This window comes from Tamandua tetradactyla, chromosome 13 (genome assembly GCF_023851605.1).
Source record: "Tamandua tetradactyla isolate mTamTet1 chromosome 13, mTamTet1.pri, whole genome shotgun sequence".
NCBI classification, from domain to species: Eukaryota; Metazoa; Chordata; class Mammalia; order Pilosa; family Myrmecophagidae; genus Tamandua; species Tamandua tetradactyla.
The window spans coordinates 60,936,003-60,957,987 of record NC_135339.1 but is presented as its reverse complement, the minus strand read 5'-3'; the positions used below and the strand labels follow the sequence as shown (position 1 = coordinate 60,957,987).

Here is a 21,985-nt window from a genome sequence, read left to right as displayed (position 1 = left end):
GGGGGCCACCTGAAGACTAATAAACCTGGCTAGTGTTTACCCCTTATTTGCCCTGAGGCCCCTACTAGATGGAGGCCTTGAAGCATCCCAAAGAAAATCTTTGGCAAATAATCTGTATGGCATGAAGGCATCCCAGGGCTAGTCCTCAAATAACCCCTGACTGTTTTCAATCCTAAATTTTAAGAGATGCATTTTTTGTATCCTTCTTCACCTGACTCTCCATACCTATTTGCCTTTCAATGGCAGGGACTTAAAAATAAGATTCCCATCCTACTCACTTGGTGCTGCACCAAAGGTTTCAAAATAGTCCCCTTATCTTTAAGAATGCCTTAGCAACAGAACCTACTGACCTCCAAATGCCTCAAGTCCAGTCTTACAATATGTTAACTTTGTGAACTAACTTATCCCTAATATAAAAGTGAATTTTATTTGTTGTAGTCGTTGCTAACTGAATAGATGTGGAAAGTCACAGAAAGTTTATAAAAGTGAATTTTGTAGTCATTACTGACTACAAGCTATAGAAGGATTTAGAAAGTTGTAGAAGGATTTAAAAAGTGAATTTTGTAGACCATTGCTGACTAGATGGATATGGAAAATTCTGGAGAGTTTGAGAAAGTAATTCATTGAGCTGCATGTCAAAAAATTATACTAACATCTCTTGAGGAAATAACCAGACTGATATGGCCATGAAAGCCACAGCCAATCAATCAAGCCCCCTTCTAAGCCTTATTCCTACACCTCTTAACTTGCCACATGCACCATCCTATTCCCCAGTTAAGCAGGAATGAGCTGCCCAGCTAGGATTCACTCTTGGACCTAAAGGATGGTCATTTCCTTTCCTCTTCCCTAGTTTCACTTAGCTAATGCCTCTCCTAGACCTGCTCATTTCTGTCCTCCTCTTGCTATTGATCAGCTCTTGCATTTTAAAACTGCTCATCAAGTTTGTTTGATCCAGATTAGAAACCTTTCACCACAATCTCTTCCTTGCCAGAGACCATGCTGCTGTTCCCCAGGCTCAACCAGCCACTCTCAGTAGCATAGACAGAAACTTCTATATTCCCACAAGTAGGGCCTATATGACCCACTGACAGTTTGAAGCAATTACAGAAGACATATCATCAGCCCAAATTCCATTAAGATTAAGGGGAGTTAGAAGTCTCTGAAGGGGGAAATGATGCAGGGTTTGAATTAGGGCAGTGGCTGGCTAAGCAAAAGGCAAACTCCAAAAAGTGGCCAGGCCTCAGAGAAAAAGATCTCTCTGAAAAGAACAGCAACAAATAGCGCCTGGGGGCCAAAGGACCCCGACCTGAGTGAGTAATCTACGGAGGAGGGTGAAGCCAACTGATCCACCCAAATGCACTATCTACCACCAGGCATGACCCTAGAAAGAGCATATGGTAGGAGGGAGAGCCTCGAACAAGGAAGGGGAAGGAGGAATAAATAAAACTAACCTATAAAAGCAAATGGTTACATTGATTTTTCCCACTTGCCTCCCTCTCCACTATCATTGCAAGAGGGCCCACTTGTCCTCTCACGTGTTCTCAATAAATTTTCTGCCTGTTTACTCTAAAAAAATAAAATAAAATCCAACAGCCTTCTTTAAAGAAATGGAAAAGCCAATCATATTCCTGTGGGAGGGTAAGCCGCCTGTAATAGCCAAAGCTATCTTGAAAAGGAATAAAGTAGGAGTATGTGCACTTGATAATTTTAAAACTTATTGCGACGCTACAGTCATCAAAACAGTGTAGTACTGGCAGAAGGGCAGGCATATACAGCAATGAAAGTGCATTGAGAGATGAAACAAATCCTCACAGCTTTGATCAACTGAGTACCAAGTCCCCTTATTGAGGAAAGAAGTCTCCTCAACAGCAGTGCTGGGGCAACTGGACAGCAATATGCAAAAGAATGAAATGGACCCCTACCTCATACCATATACAAAAATCAACTCAAAATGGATCAAAGACCTAGCAGAAAACATTTCTGAGAATGAAGAAGAGACACTTCTTCAGGACCTTGTGTTAGGCTATAGTTTCTTCGATACCAAATTACAAGCAAAAGAAAAAAAAGCAGATAAAAGGAACTTAAATCAAAATTTAAAACTTTTATACATCAAAGGACTTTATCAAAAAAGTAAAAAGACAAACTTTAGATTAGGAGAAAATATTTGGAAACATCATATCCAATAAGAAAATATATAGAATTTATAAAGAAATACTACAATTGAACAGCAAAAAAAGACAACTCAAACAATGAGAAAGAATACCTGAATTGACATTTATCCAAAGATACATGAAATGGCTAGAAAGCACATGAAAAGATGCTCAAAATCATCAACCACCAGGGAAATGCAAATAAAAAACTACAGTGTGATATCATCTTATACCCACTAGGATGGCTGTTAAAAAAAAACAAACAGAATAACAAGTGTTAGTGAATATGTGGAGAAATAAGAGCACTCATACATTGTTGGTGGGATGTAAAATGTATAGCTGCTGTGGAAGACAGCTTGGCATTTCCTCAGAAATAGAATTACTACATGATCTAGGAACCCCCAGAAACTTCTCAGTATATACCGAAATGAATTGAAAGCAGGGACACAGATATTTGCACACTGATGTTCATAGTGGCATTATTCAGAATTGCCAAAAGATGAAAGCAACCCAAATTCCCATCAACTGAGGAATGGATAAACAAAATGTGGTCAATATGTATGCACACACTGGAATATTATTCAGCCATTAAAAAGAAATGGAGTTCTGATGCATAGTACAATATAGATGGACCTTGAAGACATCATGTTGAGTGAAATGAGCCAGATACAAAAGGACAAATAATGTATGGTTTCACTAATATGAAATAAGCAGAACATGTAATTTTATAAAGCCAGAAACTAGAATACAGGTTACCAGGACTTGGGTAGAGGAATGTGGCATTAATGTTTAATTTGTACAGAGTTTCCATTTGGAGTGATGGAAAAGTTTTGGCATTGGATGATGGTTGTGGAAGTGGAGGCGCAATTTTGTGAATGCCATTAACACTACTGAATTGTATGTTTGAAAAGGGATAAAAGGACATTTTCAGTTGTATATAAGTTACCTTGAGGTTGGGGGTGGGGGGAGGACATAGAACCATATGACACAGAGAATGAATCCTAATGTAAACAGTGGGCTAAACTTAATAGCCTAATTATGATAACATTGTTTTATCAATTGTAACAAAAGTAACACAAAATGTTAATAATAGGGGAAACTATGTGTGGGGGGGGTATAAGGGAAATCTGCACTTTCTGCGTAATTTTTCCATAAACCTACAATTGCTGTAATAAAATTTAAAAAGCAAAATAACAAAAAAGGTGCAGCTGGGCATAAATTGAAATAGCAAAAATACACATAATGTTAGTAATTTAAGATTTAAATGATACATTTATAATTATATATTTGACAAATGAAAAAGAGCATGTCAACATCTGAGATGGAGAAAATAATTATAATTAAACATGGTTTTATAAAGTTTTATTTTTTATAAAAAAATAATTTATAATTAAAAATGGTTTTCTAAAGTTCAGAGCATTATATACTAGATTGCATTTTGGAAACACTTTGTTTTACCAGATATATAAGTAGATGTTTTGCTTTTAAAAGTGCAGTTATATCTACTTTGGGGAAATCAACATCCAAAAAGAAGGAACTGGATAACCAAAAATGTAAGGCTTATAAAGGTGTGATAATAATTGTTTTAGGGCATTATTTCTAATATTCTTATCAAACTAATAAGAATATAATAGAAATGAATAAATGAGTAAAAATAAAACAAGTGATAGCAAGGAGAGCTGTGCCAAAATGAGAATGAATATTGATTTACCATATAAAGTAATCTTTTTTTTCTAACTATATGTGTTTCAATTTAAGTATGGTTATAAAAGAACTGAAACTTCCATTATACAAAAACATACCAGTGAAGCTAAAGTAATTATTCTGAATCTTAATCTGTAAACCAAATTTGACATTATGTTTGCTTATTCTATAGATCAAAATTGATAGTTTTCCTTGTTTTGCTTTTTTTCTTTTAGAAATAACATTCTTTAGGAGAAAATTTAAAAAAAAAAAGGATTAGTTGTAATTGTGATAACCACCCTTCCCCCCCAAAAAAGATGTACAAAAGGAAGGGCTTAAAAGATGATGAAATTGAAGTTCCAAAAGACACAAGGTACCCCAATAAGATGTTTCATTTTTAAAAAAATAGCTTTATTAAGACATAATTCACATATCATAAAATCCACCCATCCAGAGGTTTTTAGTATATTCAGATTGTCCACCCATCACCACAGTCTAACTTTAAAACATTTTCCTCACCTAAAATGATACCTCATACCCAGGAGCAGTTACTCCCAGAGCTTTCACTTTTGTTCAAAGTAGATTTTCTTTTTCAGTAGTTATATTATGACTAATTCAGAACTGCCGTTTGAGTTAATAATAGGGGAAACTATGGTGTGTCTGGTTGCGGGGAGGGGTTATAAGGGAAATCTGTATTTTCTACATGCTTTTCCCATAAACCTACAATTGCTCTAATAAAATTAATTTTAAAAGCAAAATAACAAAAAAGGCATTACAGTGGGCATTAATTGGAATAGTAAAAATATTATGTTAGCAATTTCAACATTTAAATAATACATTCATAATTATATAGTTGACAGATTTAAAAGAGCATGTCAACATCTGAGAAAGAGAAAATAAGCATAAACCTTTGAGAGGCTAATGAGACACTAGCTTCTTTGGCTCATATGTTGGGTGTGAGCCAATAATCTGTGACAAAGGAAAATGAAAATATTTTTATAAATGAAAATATTTTTACCACAAGTCTTAATATTTAAGAAAATAAAAAAGCACCAAATAACTTTTGTTACATGTACCTTTTACTTGAAGACAGAATGTTGATCTGTGAGAAGCAAATATGAACCTTCCTTATATTCTCCTAGAAATAATGCAAAATAGAAAGTTGAGACCCAAGTTGACACACAAGTGAATGAGAGCATCACTCAGCAATTTCTTGTTTCTTATGACAGAAACACTACTATTTCCCAGCATGCATATAAATCTTAAATATTTTCATTCCAAGAATAATAGATGAGGCCCAAACCTTGCCATGAATGTGTCACCTGTATGAAATAGGCACGGTCACTTTTAATGTTAATTAGGTACTCTGATTTTGCTCTTAAGGGGAGTCTCCCTAGGAAGTGAGTCAGGGGGATGGAAAAGGTGATGTAGTTAGACAAAAGATCACTGCTCCATTGGGCCAAAATATCCAACTCTAAATGTGTGGCCCTTAGCAGAAATGTATGAAAGTCAGGGAAAGACATAAAGTCTTGTCTGAAGTCAAGATACTTTGACTGAAGGAGGCCTTGCTAACGCCAGGATTATTTGGCAAACTGGAGGTTTTTATGAACCAGGGTAATGAACCATAGTAAAATGATGACGGCACACCTTTTGTGTAAAGAGAAAGTGAGAAAGGGGGACTGGGAAAAGAGAATTGCAGGTGTTTTCTCAGGAAGATAAATTTTAGGAAAGAATACAGGCAGAAGAAAAGGAATAAGAAATTGATTCCCTTGAAACTTTTTGCTCCCCACATACCCCTTGGAAAGTCTTCCTGTACACATTCTCCAGTTTAAAAACGTATATATCTCTTCATCCCTTCAGTGTGAATTTCTGAATTCCTACAGCACTTATGGTCATTTTTCATAATTAAGGAATCAATTTCCTTTTAAGTGACAGTATATAAATCAGTCTTATTTTCATGTGTAGCTAGTAGAATCAATCTCATTTCATACTACACTCACACCTCTTGCCAGGACATGTGTGATGGCAGTTCAGAGTAAGAGAGTAATGTAAACTAGAGGAAGTAGTCAGACCTGGTTGGACCTTCAACAATAAAAGTTTTAATAAGAACAAATGGAAAAAGGCATTCTAGTGAAGATCATGTGTTGGTTAGGATATAGATTCAGCTGTTGTGAAAACGATTCCATGGAACAACAATATCTTTAACAAGCTCTCTCACAGACCAGCCTGAACATGAGTAGTCCAGGGTCATAAGACAGCTCCATGGTATGAAGGATGAGTTTTTCTTCTTTTGCTCCATCTCCCTACTAAGATATAGCCCTTGTCATCATAGCCAAAAAGAGTTGGCATCTTCTAGGTCTGTATTCCAGCTGTCATGAAGAGAAAAAACGAGGAAGAGAAGGTGTGTCACATATCACTTCCACTCAGACTCCACTAGCTAAAACTTAATCACACAGCCAAACTTAATTGCATGGGAACCAGAGACAAATATGGACTTAGGCTAGGAAGCCATGTGTCCAAGATAAAATTCTATTATTAAAAGGAGTGAGATTTGATATTGAGACAATTACTGTCATTGTCACAAGCATGAACAAAGGTGTAGAAAAGAATGAAGGGAGAAGAGGAAAAGTCTGGGAATATAAGAAAGTAAGACTCTACAGTATAGAATTCGTAGATACAGGAAGCTATTGACCATGTATAAAGACTATCACCAAAAAAGCCTGCTTGTTAATCATTTTTTAAGAAGATTTAAATGCTGGTGCAATGCAGGATAGTGTGTTTAGGAGTGTACAGATTGTTCAGGGGAGTGTATCAGATAGTCAGGGTGGGTTCAGTCCTTGCTACTTGTGGTCCGGGGTCTAGCAGCATCAGCATCACCTGGGAGCTTGTCAGAAATGCATAATGTCAGGCCACACCCCAGAGTCTTCAGAATTAAAATCTACATTTTTAATAAGTTCTCTAGATTATTAATATGCACATTAAAGTTTGAGACGCACTGGACTAGATTAAGCTGTGCTATGGAATAACCCTAAAATTTCCATGTCTTAAAACAACAGAGGTTTATTTCTCACTCATGCTGCAAGCCCATATGGGAGAGGCGGTGACATGTAGGAGACTCTGCTTCAAGTCTTCCTTATTCAGGTCCCAGAAGGGAGCCTCCACCATCATCATTGTGGTGGGAAAAGAAATATGTGACTTTCTCATGCATCTCTCACATTTCATTGGTCAAAGCAAGTCCCATGGCTAATCTGTCTAATTTCAAGGAGGTGGAAAGAACAATCCTACTATGTACTTGGAAGAAGGGGAGTGAAATATTGGTAAAGCCAGGAGACACTGGAAGTAGAGAGGACTTTCAAGGGGTTATTACAATAATAGAAGTGAAGGGATCAGGTTCTATAAAAGGATATCAATGGGAAGGGAAAGGAGAATACAAACAAAAGAAACATTTCAGAATAATAACTAATGACATCCTGGGAGATTGGATGGAGGGGGTGGTCAAAGAACATTTTTGGCTTTAGAGTCTGGTTGATTTTGCAAATAGTCAAAAAGGAAAACTTTAGAGGAACTGGTTGTGGTGAGGAAAGGCTGAGTTTGGAATGGACATGCTAAGTCAGAACTTCAGGGGAATATTCACCCCCTGCCTATCTTCTCATTCCTGTCTTGTATGGTTCCCCCCTTGCTCACCATGCTCCAGCCACACTGGCCTTCTTTCTGACCTTGTTCCATCTTAGTGTTCTCGCACTTACTGTTTCTTCTGCTGTACTACCCTTTCTGGGTCTGTCATGATTGGCACTTGCCTGTCATCCAGAACTCACCAAAAGTGTCATCCCCTCAGAGAGGCCTTTACCAATCACACAAATGTAGCTGTGCACAGACAATTTACCACACCACCCTATTCCAATTATCAGCATAACATCTAGAGCTGATATTTTTCTTATTTGTTTTGTTTATCTCCCCACACTAAAAAGTAAGTTCCAAGAAAGAATGGGCTCTATTGGTCTTGTATCACATTTCTAGTTCAGTGCCAAGCATGGAGTTGGTACTCAACAAATATTTACTGACTGAAGGAATATTCACACAGAAGTTTCAAATTAAAAAGTATGCAACCTGGGAAATAGAGGTGGCGCTCCGATGAAGAAAGCAGATTTGGAGTGGCAGCGTCTGGCCAAGTTAATAAAGATGAACAGGAGAAGCAGCACTAAACCTTTAGGAATGTCCACCAGTGTGGCTAAAGAAATGTAGGAGACAGAGAAATCTAAAAGGTACAATAGAATAAAGTGATTCCTGAAGCTAGGGAAAAGTGTCAGTGTCAATGGGCAGAATTGATATCCTCAGTCAAGAAAAGTGGAAATAAGCAAGACTGTTGGATTTGGAATGGTCATTTGTGACACTGAAAAAAGGAGTTTAAAAAAAAGTTGGAATTAAAAGAGGGAAAGGTTGTTGACTGATGTTGACTGATGACTGCATGTTCCCAAACTTGAATCTGAGACACTTCTACAAATGTAAGAGGTCCTACGGCCAGGTGAAATTGAAAAAGAAGATTAACATGAAGCAAACCAAGGCAACTTAGCCAGGCTCATCAACCAGAATAATTATGTAAAAATACCCAAGTAGATGATAAATTGTATTGTGAAAAAACTGGAGAACAGAGGTGAGCTGGGAAGTGGAAAAGATGCAGAGTAGGATAGCATCAGTGATGGTGAAACCAAGCCCAGAGCTGGAACATAGGTATATGTGCTGCCTCCACCCTTTAACGTGAGGCCACCAGTCTATCGCCACTAGGCGAGCACAGGGCTGAAAAGAACACCAGAGACCCAGAGATAAAGAAGTCATAGAATAGAATAAATGCGAACAATCTGGCCCCAAAGAACACTATGGGAGAATGAAAGTCCAGGCCTCAGCTGGTAATGCTGCTCTGCAGTGTGGAGGGGTTGCTGTGGGGTGGTTCCCATTAGCCTGTCAGAGCCTCTGCCTGTGGACCAATTCTATGTCAGTTTCTAAGCTCAGAGGCTGTGTACCTTGATTGTAGTGTGAATTTGGCCCCATATCAGTCTGGGTTTGGTGTTCCAATTTCTCTCAAGGTCCTTCTGCAAGAAGAAAAGTAGTATATGAAAGTGAAATCCCCTACCCGGATCTGTCCCCCAGCTACTCAGATCCTCTCCCCTGAGAAAATCACTATTGCCGGTATCTTATGTAGCCTTTCAGAAATATTCTATGCATATATTAATAAATATCTATATCACAAATAACATGCTATAATTAGTTTTTCATTTGTTTTTTTTTCAGGTAACAATGCAAACATCCGTATAGGTCAATACATATTTGTACTGCCTCATTCTTTCAAATGGCTACATTATTTGCTGTATGATATTTTTTTAACCAGTCTCTTACTGATAGGCATTTAAGTTATTTCTGGCCTTTTACTCTTACAGATAATGCTGCAGTAAATATCCTTAAATATGTCTCTTCTTAGTATGGTGTATATCCTTTACTGTGTCATTTCACTTAAGTATATGTCAAAAGAGGAATAACTGGGCCAAGTAGAATGTTTATTTTTATTTCAATAGGTATTGTCCTCCTTAGAGGTTGTACCACGTTAAACTCCCATTGGCAATGCGTTAGAGTACCTTTTCTCCTCTCTCTTCAACAACATGTGATATCCAACTTTTGGTTCTTTGTCAGTCTTATAAATAGAAAATGATATCTCATTGTAGTTTTAATTTCCATTTCTCTTATTAAAAGTAACACATTATCTTTTCATAAATTAAGAGCCATATGAATTTCCTTTTGTGTGGTCCATCTGTTCATGTCCTTCCCCCATTTATCTATTATATTTGTGGAGCTCTTTACATTTTAAAGAAATTAGCTCTTTTCCTGTTATAAAAATTGCAAATATTTTTCCTATTTGTCATTTGTATTTTGTTTGTGAGGTTTTCTTATGAGGAAATTTTGTACTTTTAGAGTACCCAATTTATCAGCCTTTGACTTTATGACTTCTGAGATTATGAATAAATTCTCCAGTATTTTCTTCTAGAATTTTTATGGCTTCATTTTTATATTTAAATCTTTGATTTGTGTTGTGTGAAGAATCCAAGTTTATTTCTTCCCAGATATTTTCCACTTGTCCCAACACCATGTATTAAATTATCCATCTTACCCCACTGATTTGAAATGCTAACTTTATCATACAAGAATTTCTTATGTGTATTTGGGTCTCTTTCTGTACTGTTTATTCTGCTCTATTTGTCTGTCTATGTTATTCATGCATTATAACATACTTAAAATTATTCTGCTATCGTTAAACAAATTTTAATATTTTAGCCAGAGTGTCATCATTTTACATTTTTTAAGTGGGAAGAGTGATCTCATGTTAACTTAACCCATTATCTCAATCAGAAATTTGGATGATTTCTTTGAGCTGAAAAATTTATGCTGTTGTATACAACTTTTGTGTGGTAGTAATAACATTCATATTTTGGATTACTTGCTGGTTCATCCTTGGGGTATAGCCAATTTATGACGCCATGGGCAATTTGTTGTCATGGGCTTGTATTATGTGCTATTTGTTTTAGGCACTACTAACCGTCTAGGAAGCAGCAGCAACTCTGCTGGCGAACTACTAAAACATTCTGGGACCACCATTTGGCCACAATAAGTATCAGCAGGCCTCTTAATCAATCTATGTGAAGTCTTACTACCATTCTGTCCTCTTTTTCTCCCACTGTCACCCTCCTAACACTCCCCCTTCTTCCATGATTTTTCTGAAAATTTCCTCCCAAACCTATGTCATGGGGTTTGTGTTAGTTAGGCAGCTTTAATTTCAAGGAACTGAACTTGAATCAGGCTATTTTAGGAAAAAGAGGGTTTTTTTTTTAAGTGATACAGGATAATAAAATGGAACTTTTTAAAGTCAGCTTAAACTGAGGTGGCAAAATAATAGATACCACATTTCAAAGTGATGTGAGATATTGTCATGCAGACTAGAACTATAATGAAACAGAAAACAGTTTTCTACCTGTGGCCACAAAATTCCAGTCTATAGAGAAAGTTGGAGAGGCCAAGAAAAACTTGTTAGAAGGTAAGGGGTAATTTTTGTAAAGAGATCTTGATATGCTTAAGTTCTACACTGCCCCTCAAAGGGGCAGGTAAAGGGTATTTCAAAAAAAAAAAAAGAGGGAAAAAAGGGAAAGGTGATAACAGACATAGGTCATTGCTGGATGCTGGAGTAATGTGGCAGTAAAGAGAATTAGAACTCTAGCAGGATTTTGGATGTCTTTTTGTGAGAACTATTCGTTTATTTGTCAAGGGAAATGAGGCAGGGGAGAAGTTCTTAAACTGAGGTTAATGGACCCTTAGGGGGTCCAGAGTCACCTTCAGGGACTCTGCAAGCTCAGAAATTATATGCAAAATTTACATGTGCATGGAGAGGGGAGTGGAAGAGAATTAATAGCTTATTTTACAAAAGGCTGAGACCCAAGAGTTAATAATCAGTGCTGAAAAGGAACAGAATGGGTGAGTAAAAAATAGAACGAAAACCCAGGGACGTGCTTAGCTTTAGAGAAAAAAAGGAAAACCTCTTCCTTCTCTAACAAAAAGATATAAACAGATAGGAAAGTTCAAAATTGCATCACCATCAGTAAAACACATAGTAGACAGAGGTGGAAACGGGAAGCCTGTGGAAATACGCTCCAGTGAAAGGAAACTAAAAAAGCTGGACATTCCGAGCGCAAACAGTGCCTCTGCTCAACTCCTGCGTTGCATCGGTGCGTGGATGTAGTGCGGGCCTTTCGGCACATCGTAACTTAGGAGGTAGTCCTGAAGGCTGGGATTTGCTGCCATTGTTCTCAAACATATCAGACTCCAGCCTGACCGACCCGGAAGGAGAGGGGTCTTAAACAAACGGCAATCATTACTAGACAGTGGGATTCGTCAGTGAGTCAGCTCAAGGACAAGATGCTGATGTTTCAGACTCGGGACAAGCTGTCATACTTTCTCTGCTCTTTGGGAAGCTGCCTCCAGTCCAGCCTTTCCACCTGTGTCATCTCTGAATCACCCCGCCCCATTTCGACATCCTCCTTCCCCGCCTCCCGGCTGGCGCAAGGCCCAGAGAATGCCGGGGACCGCAGAACTCATTCATTCGATATCTGCGGGATTTACTCCGCGACTTCAGGTGCCAGGCTCAGTGCCCGGCGCTGGGGTCTGAGAAGCACCGGGTCCTCAGGAGTCCGCCTGCGGCATGAGAGGCCAACACTCCAGATCTGACCAGAGTCTGTAACGGGCTGCCGCGATCCTCCCAGGCGCTGAGCGGACCTCGGCCCGCAGGTCGCAACAGCCTCCGGACTAACTCAGGGTTTGCCCAAGCCGGCTCCTCTTCTCGACAGCCAGGAGATCCCGCGGAAACAGAGCTCCCGGGCCCAGACGCCCGACCGCCCGCCGCGACTCCCGGGATGTAGGGCGGGCGCCCGCACGCGGGCCCTAACGCTGTCAACCGGCGGTTTGACCTTGAAGGTCTAGCACCGCCCCACGCTCCATCCAGCCCGCAGCGTTCGCAACTCCTCATGCGCCAATAAGGTGCCCGAACCCGCCGCTTTCGCCCCGGGGGATCTTCTCTCCCCGTAGCCAATCCCGATACGTGGTGTGGGCCAATGGCCGCAGTCACAGCACGCAGAGTGGTCTAGCCTATCAATGCTAGGCCTGAAGTTTCTCCCGCCTCCAGAGAAGCCGCGGAGGCGGGTGGATCGAGATATCGGCCAATCAGTGGCCAATAAACAAGAAGCTTCCAAGATCAAAGGGGAAGGGGTGGGATGTAAACGGTAGCAACGCCCCAGGGGGGAGGAGTGACGGGCACCTTCACTAATACCACGGATCTATTTTTCCTACGTGGAAAAAGGGGTGGGGCTATCTTGGCGGCTGCGCCAATGGCTGGCTGAGGGGCGTGTCCGCGGGGCCAAGCGGGAGCCGGAGGCCCCTACTCTCTGGGCCGCACCTGAGGCAGACGCGACGGGGCCGGGGGGCGGCGGCGGCAGCGGCGGCCAGGGTGGGCGCCGCACCTGGCCTGGGTGGATGGAGTTGGAAGGGCGGGGGGCCGCTGGTGTGGCGGGGGGGCCGGCGTCTGGTCCGGGGCGGAGCCCCGGGGAGTCGGCTTTGCTGGACGGGTGGCTGCAGCGGGGCGTGGGCCGGGGGGCCGGCGGCGGGGAGGCCGGGGCATGCAGGCCCCCTGCACGGCAGGATCCGGACTCCGGCCCGGACTACGAGGCGCTGCCAGCCGGAGCCACTGTCACCACGCACATGGTGGCGGGCGCCGTGGCAGGGATCCTGGAGCACTGCGTGATGTACCCCATCGACTGTGTCAAGGTGAGACCTGGACCGGGCTCCGAACCCGACCTGGGGCTGACCGGACCCCGGGTTCTGCCCAGAGCCAGGATCCCGGCTGGGAGCCGGAGCTGACATGGGTTCCTTTCTGGTTCCTGCTACCACCACACGATTCGACCGATTCTCCATGCAAGCAAGGTCCGGCTGGGAGTTGATCCCAGTCGGGAACCAGGACCCATTTCTAACCGACAGTGAGATCTGGATCGGGACCCTGGATCGAAAATCTGTCGGCCAAAACCCTGGATCCCAGCTGGGACTAAACAGAAATAGGGTGGGATGGGGTATCCCAAAGCACAGGTAAGTGCTACTAACTCGCTTAAGGTGAAGTCAACTGGCGTAAATCAGTTGATCTCTGGGCGAACGCTTTTACAAGCTCCTTGCTCTATCTTCTTTTAGAAGTGAGGGGTGCAGGACTCAGAATTTGGGATCTGTCAGTCTGATAAAGAATTTGCATTTTATGCCTTCATCCACGAGTGAGTGGAAATCATTGAGCAGCGAGAACTCAGAATTCCAAACTGAAAATGAAATGAAAAATACCGGGTTCAGGAAAAGGTTTCGTTTTCTCTGTGCAGAGAGCATGATACCCCACCTATTTCCTGAAAATGAAAACTGACCTGGGATTAGGACTGTGTGTGAAGGGAGTACATCAGCTCCCAAACAAGAGAAATGGAACTGATACTATAATTTCTGTAGCCACCTGAAATTGACAAAAAGGGAAAAGTTGCCTAGAAGGGATGTGTAAGGATACTGGAAAGTAGCTGTACAAAGTGTGAAGAAAGTGGAATGGTATCACGGTGAGGGTACAACTTATGTGAAAGTAAGATTAATTCCATCCAGAACGAAGCAGAATGACTAATGGGTACAGAAGTTAGATCCTTCTGAAGAAAGGTGGGTGAAGAGGGAAACATTCTTGTTCTTTACAATTTTTATCCTAGGGCATCAGCAAAGGTACCAGGCACTAAAGGTAAGGACCAACTGAGAAGTAAACACAAGGGGACTGTTGAAATAATAAAATGACAGAGGTTGGTCCCTCCTTTACACGTTTAAGTACAATGGAAACTCTCCTAGCAGTTCTTTGATGTGTTTTCTCCTCAAATTAGGAAAATGCTATATATTCAAAGGAAGGAGAGTATCACCTTGGGTAATACAAGTAGATCTCTTCTGCTTCCTGGTGGTTCCAGTACCGTTTCATGTTTTCATTAGTAACGCGGATGAGGAAATGGGGAAAGTGCTCATTAAGCTCTCTGAATGACATAGAATTGGCACATTGGCCCATTCTAGCATGTTGCAATGTAACTCCTAACAGAGCCACTAAAAATATGGTGAATACACTTAACTAAAATGAAAATTAGAATCTTAAATGTCCTTGTCAATTGGGAGAAATAAAAATAAACAGTAAAATCCTTGAGGCACAAGTAAGAGGATGGTTATTGCTCTAACAGTGGATGAGACAAAGATTCCGATGTTTATGTAACAGACTCTAGGTTGAATGACAGTTAATAATGCTATATATCCAAAAGTTAATATGATCTACTGCAAAGTAACCTCACTATTCTTAGATTGTGAGTAGAGTGCAGGGTCTAAGGTGCTGTATTTCAGGATGGGTATCAAATGAAAAACAGATCAGGGAAAGCAATGAAAATTATTTAATTGCTCAAAAATAGAATGACATAAATATTACTACAACTTGTCAATTTAAGCATTGTCTTCTTTATTGCTGTTTACTTTGGGAGGCTAAATAATGCAGTTGCTGCAAATATTTTATAATATGCTCTGTTAGAAAGCCTTTAGAATATTTGGGTGTGTATCCTTAATGAGGGCAAGTCTTTGTCCTGTGACAAAATGGAATTGATTTTTTATTAACTGAGACCATTTAGAATCCAAACTGGCAATGAAAGGTTGGAGGACAAAGGAGTCATATCTAAGACAGGATTGGAAAGTAAGGAGACTGATTTACTCCTGAGGCCTTAAATTCCTGAAGTAACACTTCTGAAAGAGTTCAGAAAGATTTTGAGTAATCACAGCATTGCTGGAATAAGTCCATTCTAGCCTCCAAGGTAACAATTTGGGGGTGCCCGGGTGGTTCAGTGGTAGACTGCTCACCTGCCATGCGAGAACAATACCATCCTCTTACTTCTCCCTCGAGGATGTTACTGTTTATTTCTATTTCTCCCAATTGAGAAGGACATTTAAAATTCTAATGTTCGTTTTAGTTAAGTGTGTTCACCATTTTTTCAGTGGCTCTGTTAGGAGTTACATTGCAATGTGCTAGAATGTGACGCAGGTTCAAATCGTGGTTCATGCACCCCCCCCACTTCTACCCCCCAAAAAAACCCCACAATAATCATAGTATACCAAGGTAACAGTTTTGAAGGACAGTTCTTACTCATTTACATAAGCTTTGGAATTTCTGTTTTATATAACGGTCATGCGTCAAAGCCCTACATTAAAGAAATCGTTATTTGATCTGGAGGAAAAATGCTCAGGAGTTTCAAAAACACAAAAGCTTATTTTAAAAGAATTATTTTCATTTGCCATTAATGCAAAGATTTAAATGACTGAAAGGAAGAACTGGGTTAGTCCGTAGGATTTAATGTCAGTGAGTATGTTAAACCCTGTTGGGTAGACATCAAAGTAAAAGCCAAATCCCTTCACTTGTCCCTGGCAGCTAGTCTTCCTCTTATACCATAAAAGAATGGTGGAGAGGAAGAGGAGCCCAACCCTACTCCAAGACTGAAGGCAGGTACCTACCTATGTTGGAGCCTGAAAGGGCTTCCCCAGCAGCGTTTGCAAATGAAAACTAGCATTGCATCTTGACATGCAAGCCTATGCACCCTATGCACCCCTAGCTTCTTATCAGGGTCAGGCTGACTTAATTATCCTTGTGCAGGGCCATGGAAAGTCAGCATAGCCTTGCTTAAGTCATAATTATTGTATTCAACCAACTATCTCCATGGTCATAACAGGGAGGCTAGGAGCCCAGATAAATCCCAATTTCATTTTCTGGGCCTCAGAAGCAAGTGCCAGACTTTATCTATAGGGATAAGGCTCTGCAGCCTAAAGCAGTCAGAACTCTTCTCAAAATCATCTGGCCTAGTACGCACCTGTCACCAACATGCTACTTCTAAGCCCTGTAATGGGGAAGCAAATATCTATTCATATAATAAGTTAAAGAGGAACAGAGGGAGATAAGTCTTCTCCAAACTCCAAATGCATATGCTAATCTATACATATTCACTGGTAAAATGTTAGGAAATGGAAATGCTGGCTTATTTGATTTTCTTACGTCTAATAATAAAAATATTAAGTATTCTGTAAATGGCAATTGTTCTTGTGTGCCAAGCACTAACTGAAGTGCCTTGGATACATTCATTCATTTAATCCTTAAAACAACTTCATGAGGTAGGTATCATTTTCATTATTTTACAGATGAAGAAAAGAAGGCTTAGAGAGCAGTTAGTAGCTTGCCTAAGGTCAATAATTAACTGGCAGAATCACAATACTGAACCCAATCTGACGTCTAGACCTCCAAGATTGTCTCCCTAAAACAGATTACAAGAGTTGAACAGGTTACAGAGAACTTCCTGTGAAAATTTGGCATGGTTTATACTCAGATCTTATCCATAAGTATATATTTTCATTGAGTTGGAATTATTGAATTAGATTTAGGTATGTGTAAAATGTTCAGAGTAACTTACACAGCCCAGTTTTCTCTTGAGCTTGGCCTCTAGGGCCAGACCTTTCAAGACTGGTTGTCCAAATATGCCATTGACTCCAGCCGAGCAGGGCAATTTCTGAACAGGTTTTCTCTACACACATCAATTTCAACCAAACCTATTGAAATGCATAATTACTAACCCACCAGACCCAGTTTGTCTATTAATAACCATATCCAGCAAAGACCAATTGTCTGTCCAAACAACTCTGGTAGATTTTATACCTCAGGTGATGTGAAAAATCAGTAAGCACATCATTTACTGAAAGTCTATATTGTGGTGGTTTGGGTTTTTTGTTTTGTTTATTTTTTGTTTTTTGAGAAATGGAAAATAATTGTTATATTGTGATAATGATACAGTGTATTTCTGATTAAACTTCCAACAATTAACCTTTTACACTTTCAGTTCTTTATTGGTAAGAGGAGAAAATAACTCTAGAGGAATATGAATTGCTTGTGGCTAACCAGGCCCTGTTAATGTGGTTAGTTTCTTTTCTCTAAAGTTGTTGAGAGAGCCTTTACTTACTTTTGCATTCTAATTGCTCACCTAGATCTTCCTACTTTCAGACTTTTAAATCTAGACTAAATCCAGTGATTGGAATGAAGCAGGAATTTAAGCCATACTTAGACATCAGCTGCACATTTGGCTCACTTATGGCCATACTTGTTACATTCTGAATTGGTACAAACACAGTTATGTAACAGAAGATTAATTCATTCATTCGTTTAGCAAATAACTTTTGAGTGTCTGCTCTGTGCCAGGCATTGGACATTGATTTTATATTAACCATTAGTCTCCATGCTGTTTTAACCTTGAAATAGATTAATAAACGGAGGTCTTTATTAGGAGATGTACTCTTCAGAGAAGGTCTGTTTGAGGAAACAGATTTTATTGAAACCAATTTAAATAAAACTTTGTCCAAGGACCCCATACAAGTGTCTACCACACACTTTTGTCCCAATCATTGACTCCTTCAGAGATTCCAAGGATTTTGCTTTACTGAAACTAATTTTGTTCGCTGACATCAGTTTGAGATTTGGTTAGCTAAGATGAGAGATTTGGAAGCCCCTTGACTTCTAGAGATTAAGTTCATTTCCAATTAGACACTTCCTACATTCATAATTTCAGGGAAAACTTTCTTTCCCAGGAAATTAGAACAGCATCTATTTCAAATGCTACTTCTGCAAGATTTTAACTGGCAGATCCAGCTGCCAGTGCCAAATAGCCTGAACAAGTATCAAAGGATGAACCCATGGTCTTGGTCAGTGGAGTGTGTGGTCAGGAAATAGGTCCACGATTGGTTTTCAGAAATAAAGCTAAAGTATGTTATAAATATTTGAATTTAGAATTCATTTGTAAAGAACTCTTAGCCTGAGTTTATTTATTAAGGGACAAAGCAACTTCTCCTGAAATATATCCTTGATATTTATTACTAGGACAATGAATCATTTTGGAATTCAAGGACATTTACTAAGTGGCAATATTCTCAGAGAAAGTAATGATATTCCACCCTTAAGGTTGTATATGACTAGAAAAAGCCTTTCCAAAGCTTGGAAAGAACTAAAGCTGGATGCCCACAATGATTCCTGCAGATTCACATGCCAGCCATAGCTCCATATAGAAGGTGTGCCTGGTGTGCAGAGCCTGAGTGAGGATTAAGGTTGGGAGAGAGTTGGATCACTGACATTTCTCTTCTCTTTACTATATTTTCAGACCCGGATGCAGAGCCTACAGCCTGACCCAGCTGCCCGCTATCACAATGTGTTGGAAGCCCTCTGGAGGATTATAAGAACCGAGGGCCTGTGGAGGCCCATGCGGGGCCTCAACGTCACAGCAACAGGCGCAGGGCCTGCCCACGCCCTCTATTTTGCCTGCTATGAAAAGTTAAAAAAGACATTGAGTGATGTAATCCACCCTGGGGGCAATAGCCATATTGCCAATGGTATTGAGCCTTCCTGTGCTGGTTCTCCCACTTTCCCAACTCTTTGGGCTTTTGCTACTGTCAGTGCTTTCCAGTCTCAGCATGGTTTGGAGCTGAAGCTTTGGGCTGGGGTAGGCCAGATATAGGGGAGGGACCTCCAAACCTGATGTTCTCAGGCAACGGGCCGCTTCAACCCCAACCCTCCTTTGGGGCACCTCAACAAAGGGTTACAATATCGTCCCTTACCTACCAGCTCGACTCTTTCCTCTCATCTTCTTGGCATCAACTTCTAATGTTCTGGTAATGTGGAGACACACACTGAACTACCCCTGTTGTATATTCTTTGACAGTTGGGTGGTGTCCTGCTCCTCGGGGCTGGATCCAAGGTGACCCAGCCACCCAAAGAAGATACTTATTGGAGCCCCAACTCTTCGCCTCACCCTTTCAGGATCCCATCTGACCAGAGGCAGTTTATGTCATTGAGGACATGACAAAGCCTCAACGAGTGAACGGGGAGAGGGCAAGGGGCTTTTGTATGAAGAAACCAGGGGTTGGAAATTGTGTTGAAGTAAGGGAAAGCATAGCACCCTAGGGCTTTCGGGATTGTCTGAAAACCAAATTGACTGTGTAGAGGTTGAGGGCCAGAGTAGTTCAGAAACTAAGGAAAGGGCTACCTGGACAGGTGTTAGGATTTGGAGCCTGGGATTGGGCAGTATAGAGGCAGCAGGCTGGAAGGTGAGATTCTATGTTGATCTGACCACCTGGCTCTCACATTCTTCCTCCTTTACCTTTAGCACATCCCATACTGGGGGCAGTTGATGTGCTGACATGTTTTGGCTACAGTGAATCTGTTTTCTAGCTGGGGCATGAACTGCATTTGTTGTCAGAACCCTCTTTGTTGATAAAATCCCAGCTGCTTGATTTTTCTTGGCCTTCCTGTCATAGATGTGGAACATACATTGGTGACCTTACTAAGTGGATAGGAACAGATATCGTTTCTAACAACACGAGTTTACAAGCAATGGATTTCCATGTTTCGGACTGGTCCTTGACACTTCTTCTCCCCACTGTGGCTCAGCACAGTCACTCACCTTTGCTCTGGGTTCTCGGTGTGTTGGTCATCCTCTCCTGGCCTTACATGTGGCAGTTGTTTTTTCCTTTGCAGGTGCAGCCGGGTGTGTAGCAACATTACTTCATGATGCAGCCATGAATCCAGCGGAAGGTAATGACTCCTCAGCCTTTCCCTTTTTGGGCAGGTGCAACTGCATCTTTGAGCTTTTCCTTTATTTCTAGTTTGCAGAAGAAATCCAGGAATAACTCAGTTTTGGTGGGAAAACCCACTCCCATGTTGCCATGTATCGCCACTAGAGGGCACTGCCTCCATATTAGTTTTTACCAGGAGACTCTAGGACAGGAAGTACATTCCTTACAATTTAATGGAATGAATATGGATTTCGAGATTCTAAAACATTGCCTTTCTTATTGGAATGAAGATAGTTAAGATGGGGGTGAAAGGCTAAGTTGTAGAGCTCTGTCCCTGTGTTGCCGCTTGGATTGTGGCCTTTCATTTGGAGAAGTCAGTGGAGAATGAGATACCCAAACAAATGGGGGAAGAGGGACCCCCTAGCATACTTACTGTGTTCTATATGTTCCAGTTCTTTATCTGTCTTGGCAAGGCCACAGGTAGAAAGGGCTAAGCCGAAGACTTATCGGGCTCATGCCAGATTATCTGCTTGAGGGAACTAGTAATGTTTGGAATTTAAAGCCAAACTCTTTTTAGCTAAGAATCTTTTTTTCTTTTTGGTAGCACTTCTTTCTCTCCTCTGGGAAAATAACCACCCTCATATCTTAGATTTAGGCACTCTTAGTACCTGAGCATTAAAGTTTGTTTGTTAGGCTTTGTGTTCATTATTATGCTTATAGCCACTGAATCCTTTCTTGTTTCAGGAGTTGTGAAAAGGATAAGATAATAGGAAGATAATAGGAACCTATTTCAAGGGGACAATCTGGAGACTCATAGATATATTCTATGTGTAAATTGGCCAGTTTTAAAGAAATCCTACTGGAAATGGGTTCATTAATTTTTGACTCTTTGCCAACCCTCTATGAAGACCCCTCTGTCAAAGAAGGGAAACCTTCACTCACCAAGTTAACTAGCAGCTTTCTCACACTTCTCTCTTCTCTCTCCCTTTCATTGGCTGACCTGCTGACTCGGGACTCTGAATCTGGACACTCACCCAATGATTGGTTGCTGTCCCTGTTTCCTTCCTCATGGTTGATGGCACCACCAGTGGTCAAGCAGAGGATGCAGATGTATAACTCACCATACCACCGAGTGACAGACTGTGTACGGGCAGTGTGGCAAAATGAAGGGGCCGGAGCCTTTTACCGCAGCTACACCACCCAGCTCACCATGAACGTTCCCTTTCAAGCCATTCACTTCATGACCTATGAATTCCTGCAGGAGCACTTTAACCCACAGAGACGGTACAACCCTAGCTCCCACGTCCTCTCTGGAGCCTGTGCAGGAGCTGTAGCTGCCGCCGCCACGACCCCACTGGACGTTTGCAAAACACTGCTCAACACCCAGGAATCCCTGGCTTTGAACTCAAATATTACAGGACACATCACAGGCATGGCTAGTGCCTTCCGGACGGTATATCAAGTAGGTGGGGTGACCGCCTACTTCCGAGGGGTGCAAGCTAGAGTAATTTACCAGATCCCCTCCACAGCCATTGCATGGTCTGTGTATGAGTTCTTCAAGTACTTAATTACTAAACGGCAAGAAGAGTGGAGGGCAGGCAAGTGAAGGGACACTCAGCGAAGCCAAGGTTCAGCCAACACTGCTGTGCCCTGTCCCACTCCAGCCACATTCTCTGTCTCCTGGCGCACTCCAGCCTTGAGTGGAGTTGGAAGGAAGGTAGAGGGCTTTCCCCAGGCTCTTGGCATTTTGGCTAACACCAGTTCCCGCCAGCCTCTGTTGCTGCCACCTTTCCTTTCAGGCCCTAAGCAAGGACAGCAAAGCACTCCATAGCACCTTTGACAGCCTCTGTCCATCCTGGGCCTGATGACCTGCTCTAGACTGTTGCAGAGGAATAAGCAGCTCATTCCCATGGTTCCTAATAAAAAGCCTTTAAATTAAA

The 21,985-nt window shown here is 41.2% G+C and overlaps 1 protein-coding gene and 1 long non-coding RNA gene across 11 annotated transcripts in view; one reads left to right on the top strand and one right to left on the bottom strand.

The window, feature by feature from the left end:
* Positions 1–12,380, bottom strand: part of LOC143654129 (uncharacterized) — a 20,655-nt gene extending 8,275 nt beyond the window's left edge. Inside the window, exons 1-4 of one of the 4 annotated variants that reach the window (XR_013161679.1) lie at positions 11,823–12,380; positions 10,417–10,462; positions 8,852–8,920; positions 4,910–4,971 (exon numbers count right to left, since the gene is read on the bottom strand). This is a non-coding gene — a long non-coding RNA (uncharacterized LOC143654129). Of the gene's footprint in view, positions 1–4,909; positions 4,972–8,851; positions 8,921–10,416; positions 10,463–11,464 lie in introns of all 4 variants that reach the window. The other 3 variants (XR_013161680.1, XR_013161678.1, XR_013161677.1) reach the window with 3 other exon arrangements.
* Positions 1–21,985, top strand: part of SLC25A28 (solute carrier family 25 member 28) — a 22,492-nt gene extending 507 nt beyond the window's left edge. Inside the window, exons 1-5 of one of the 7 annotated variants that reach the window (XM_077125712.1) lie at positions 12,877–13,179; positions 14,409–14,497; positions 18,635–18,863; positions 20,008–20,064; positions 21,134–21,985. In XM_077125712.1, the coding sequence (XP_076981827.1) occupies positions 12,897–13,179; positions 14,409–14,497; positions 18,635–18,863; positions 20,008–20,064; positions 21,134–21,651 (1,176 nt within the window). In that variant the 5' untranslated portion in view covers positions 12,877–12,896 and the 3' untranslated portion in view covers positions 21,652–21,985. The other 6 variants (XM_077125708.1, XM_077125706.1, XM_077125711.1 and 3 more) reach the window with 6 other exon arrangements.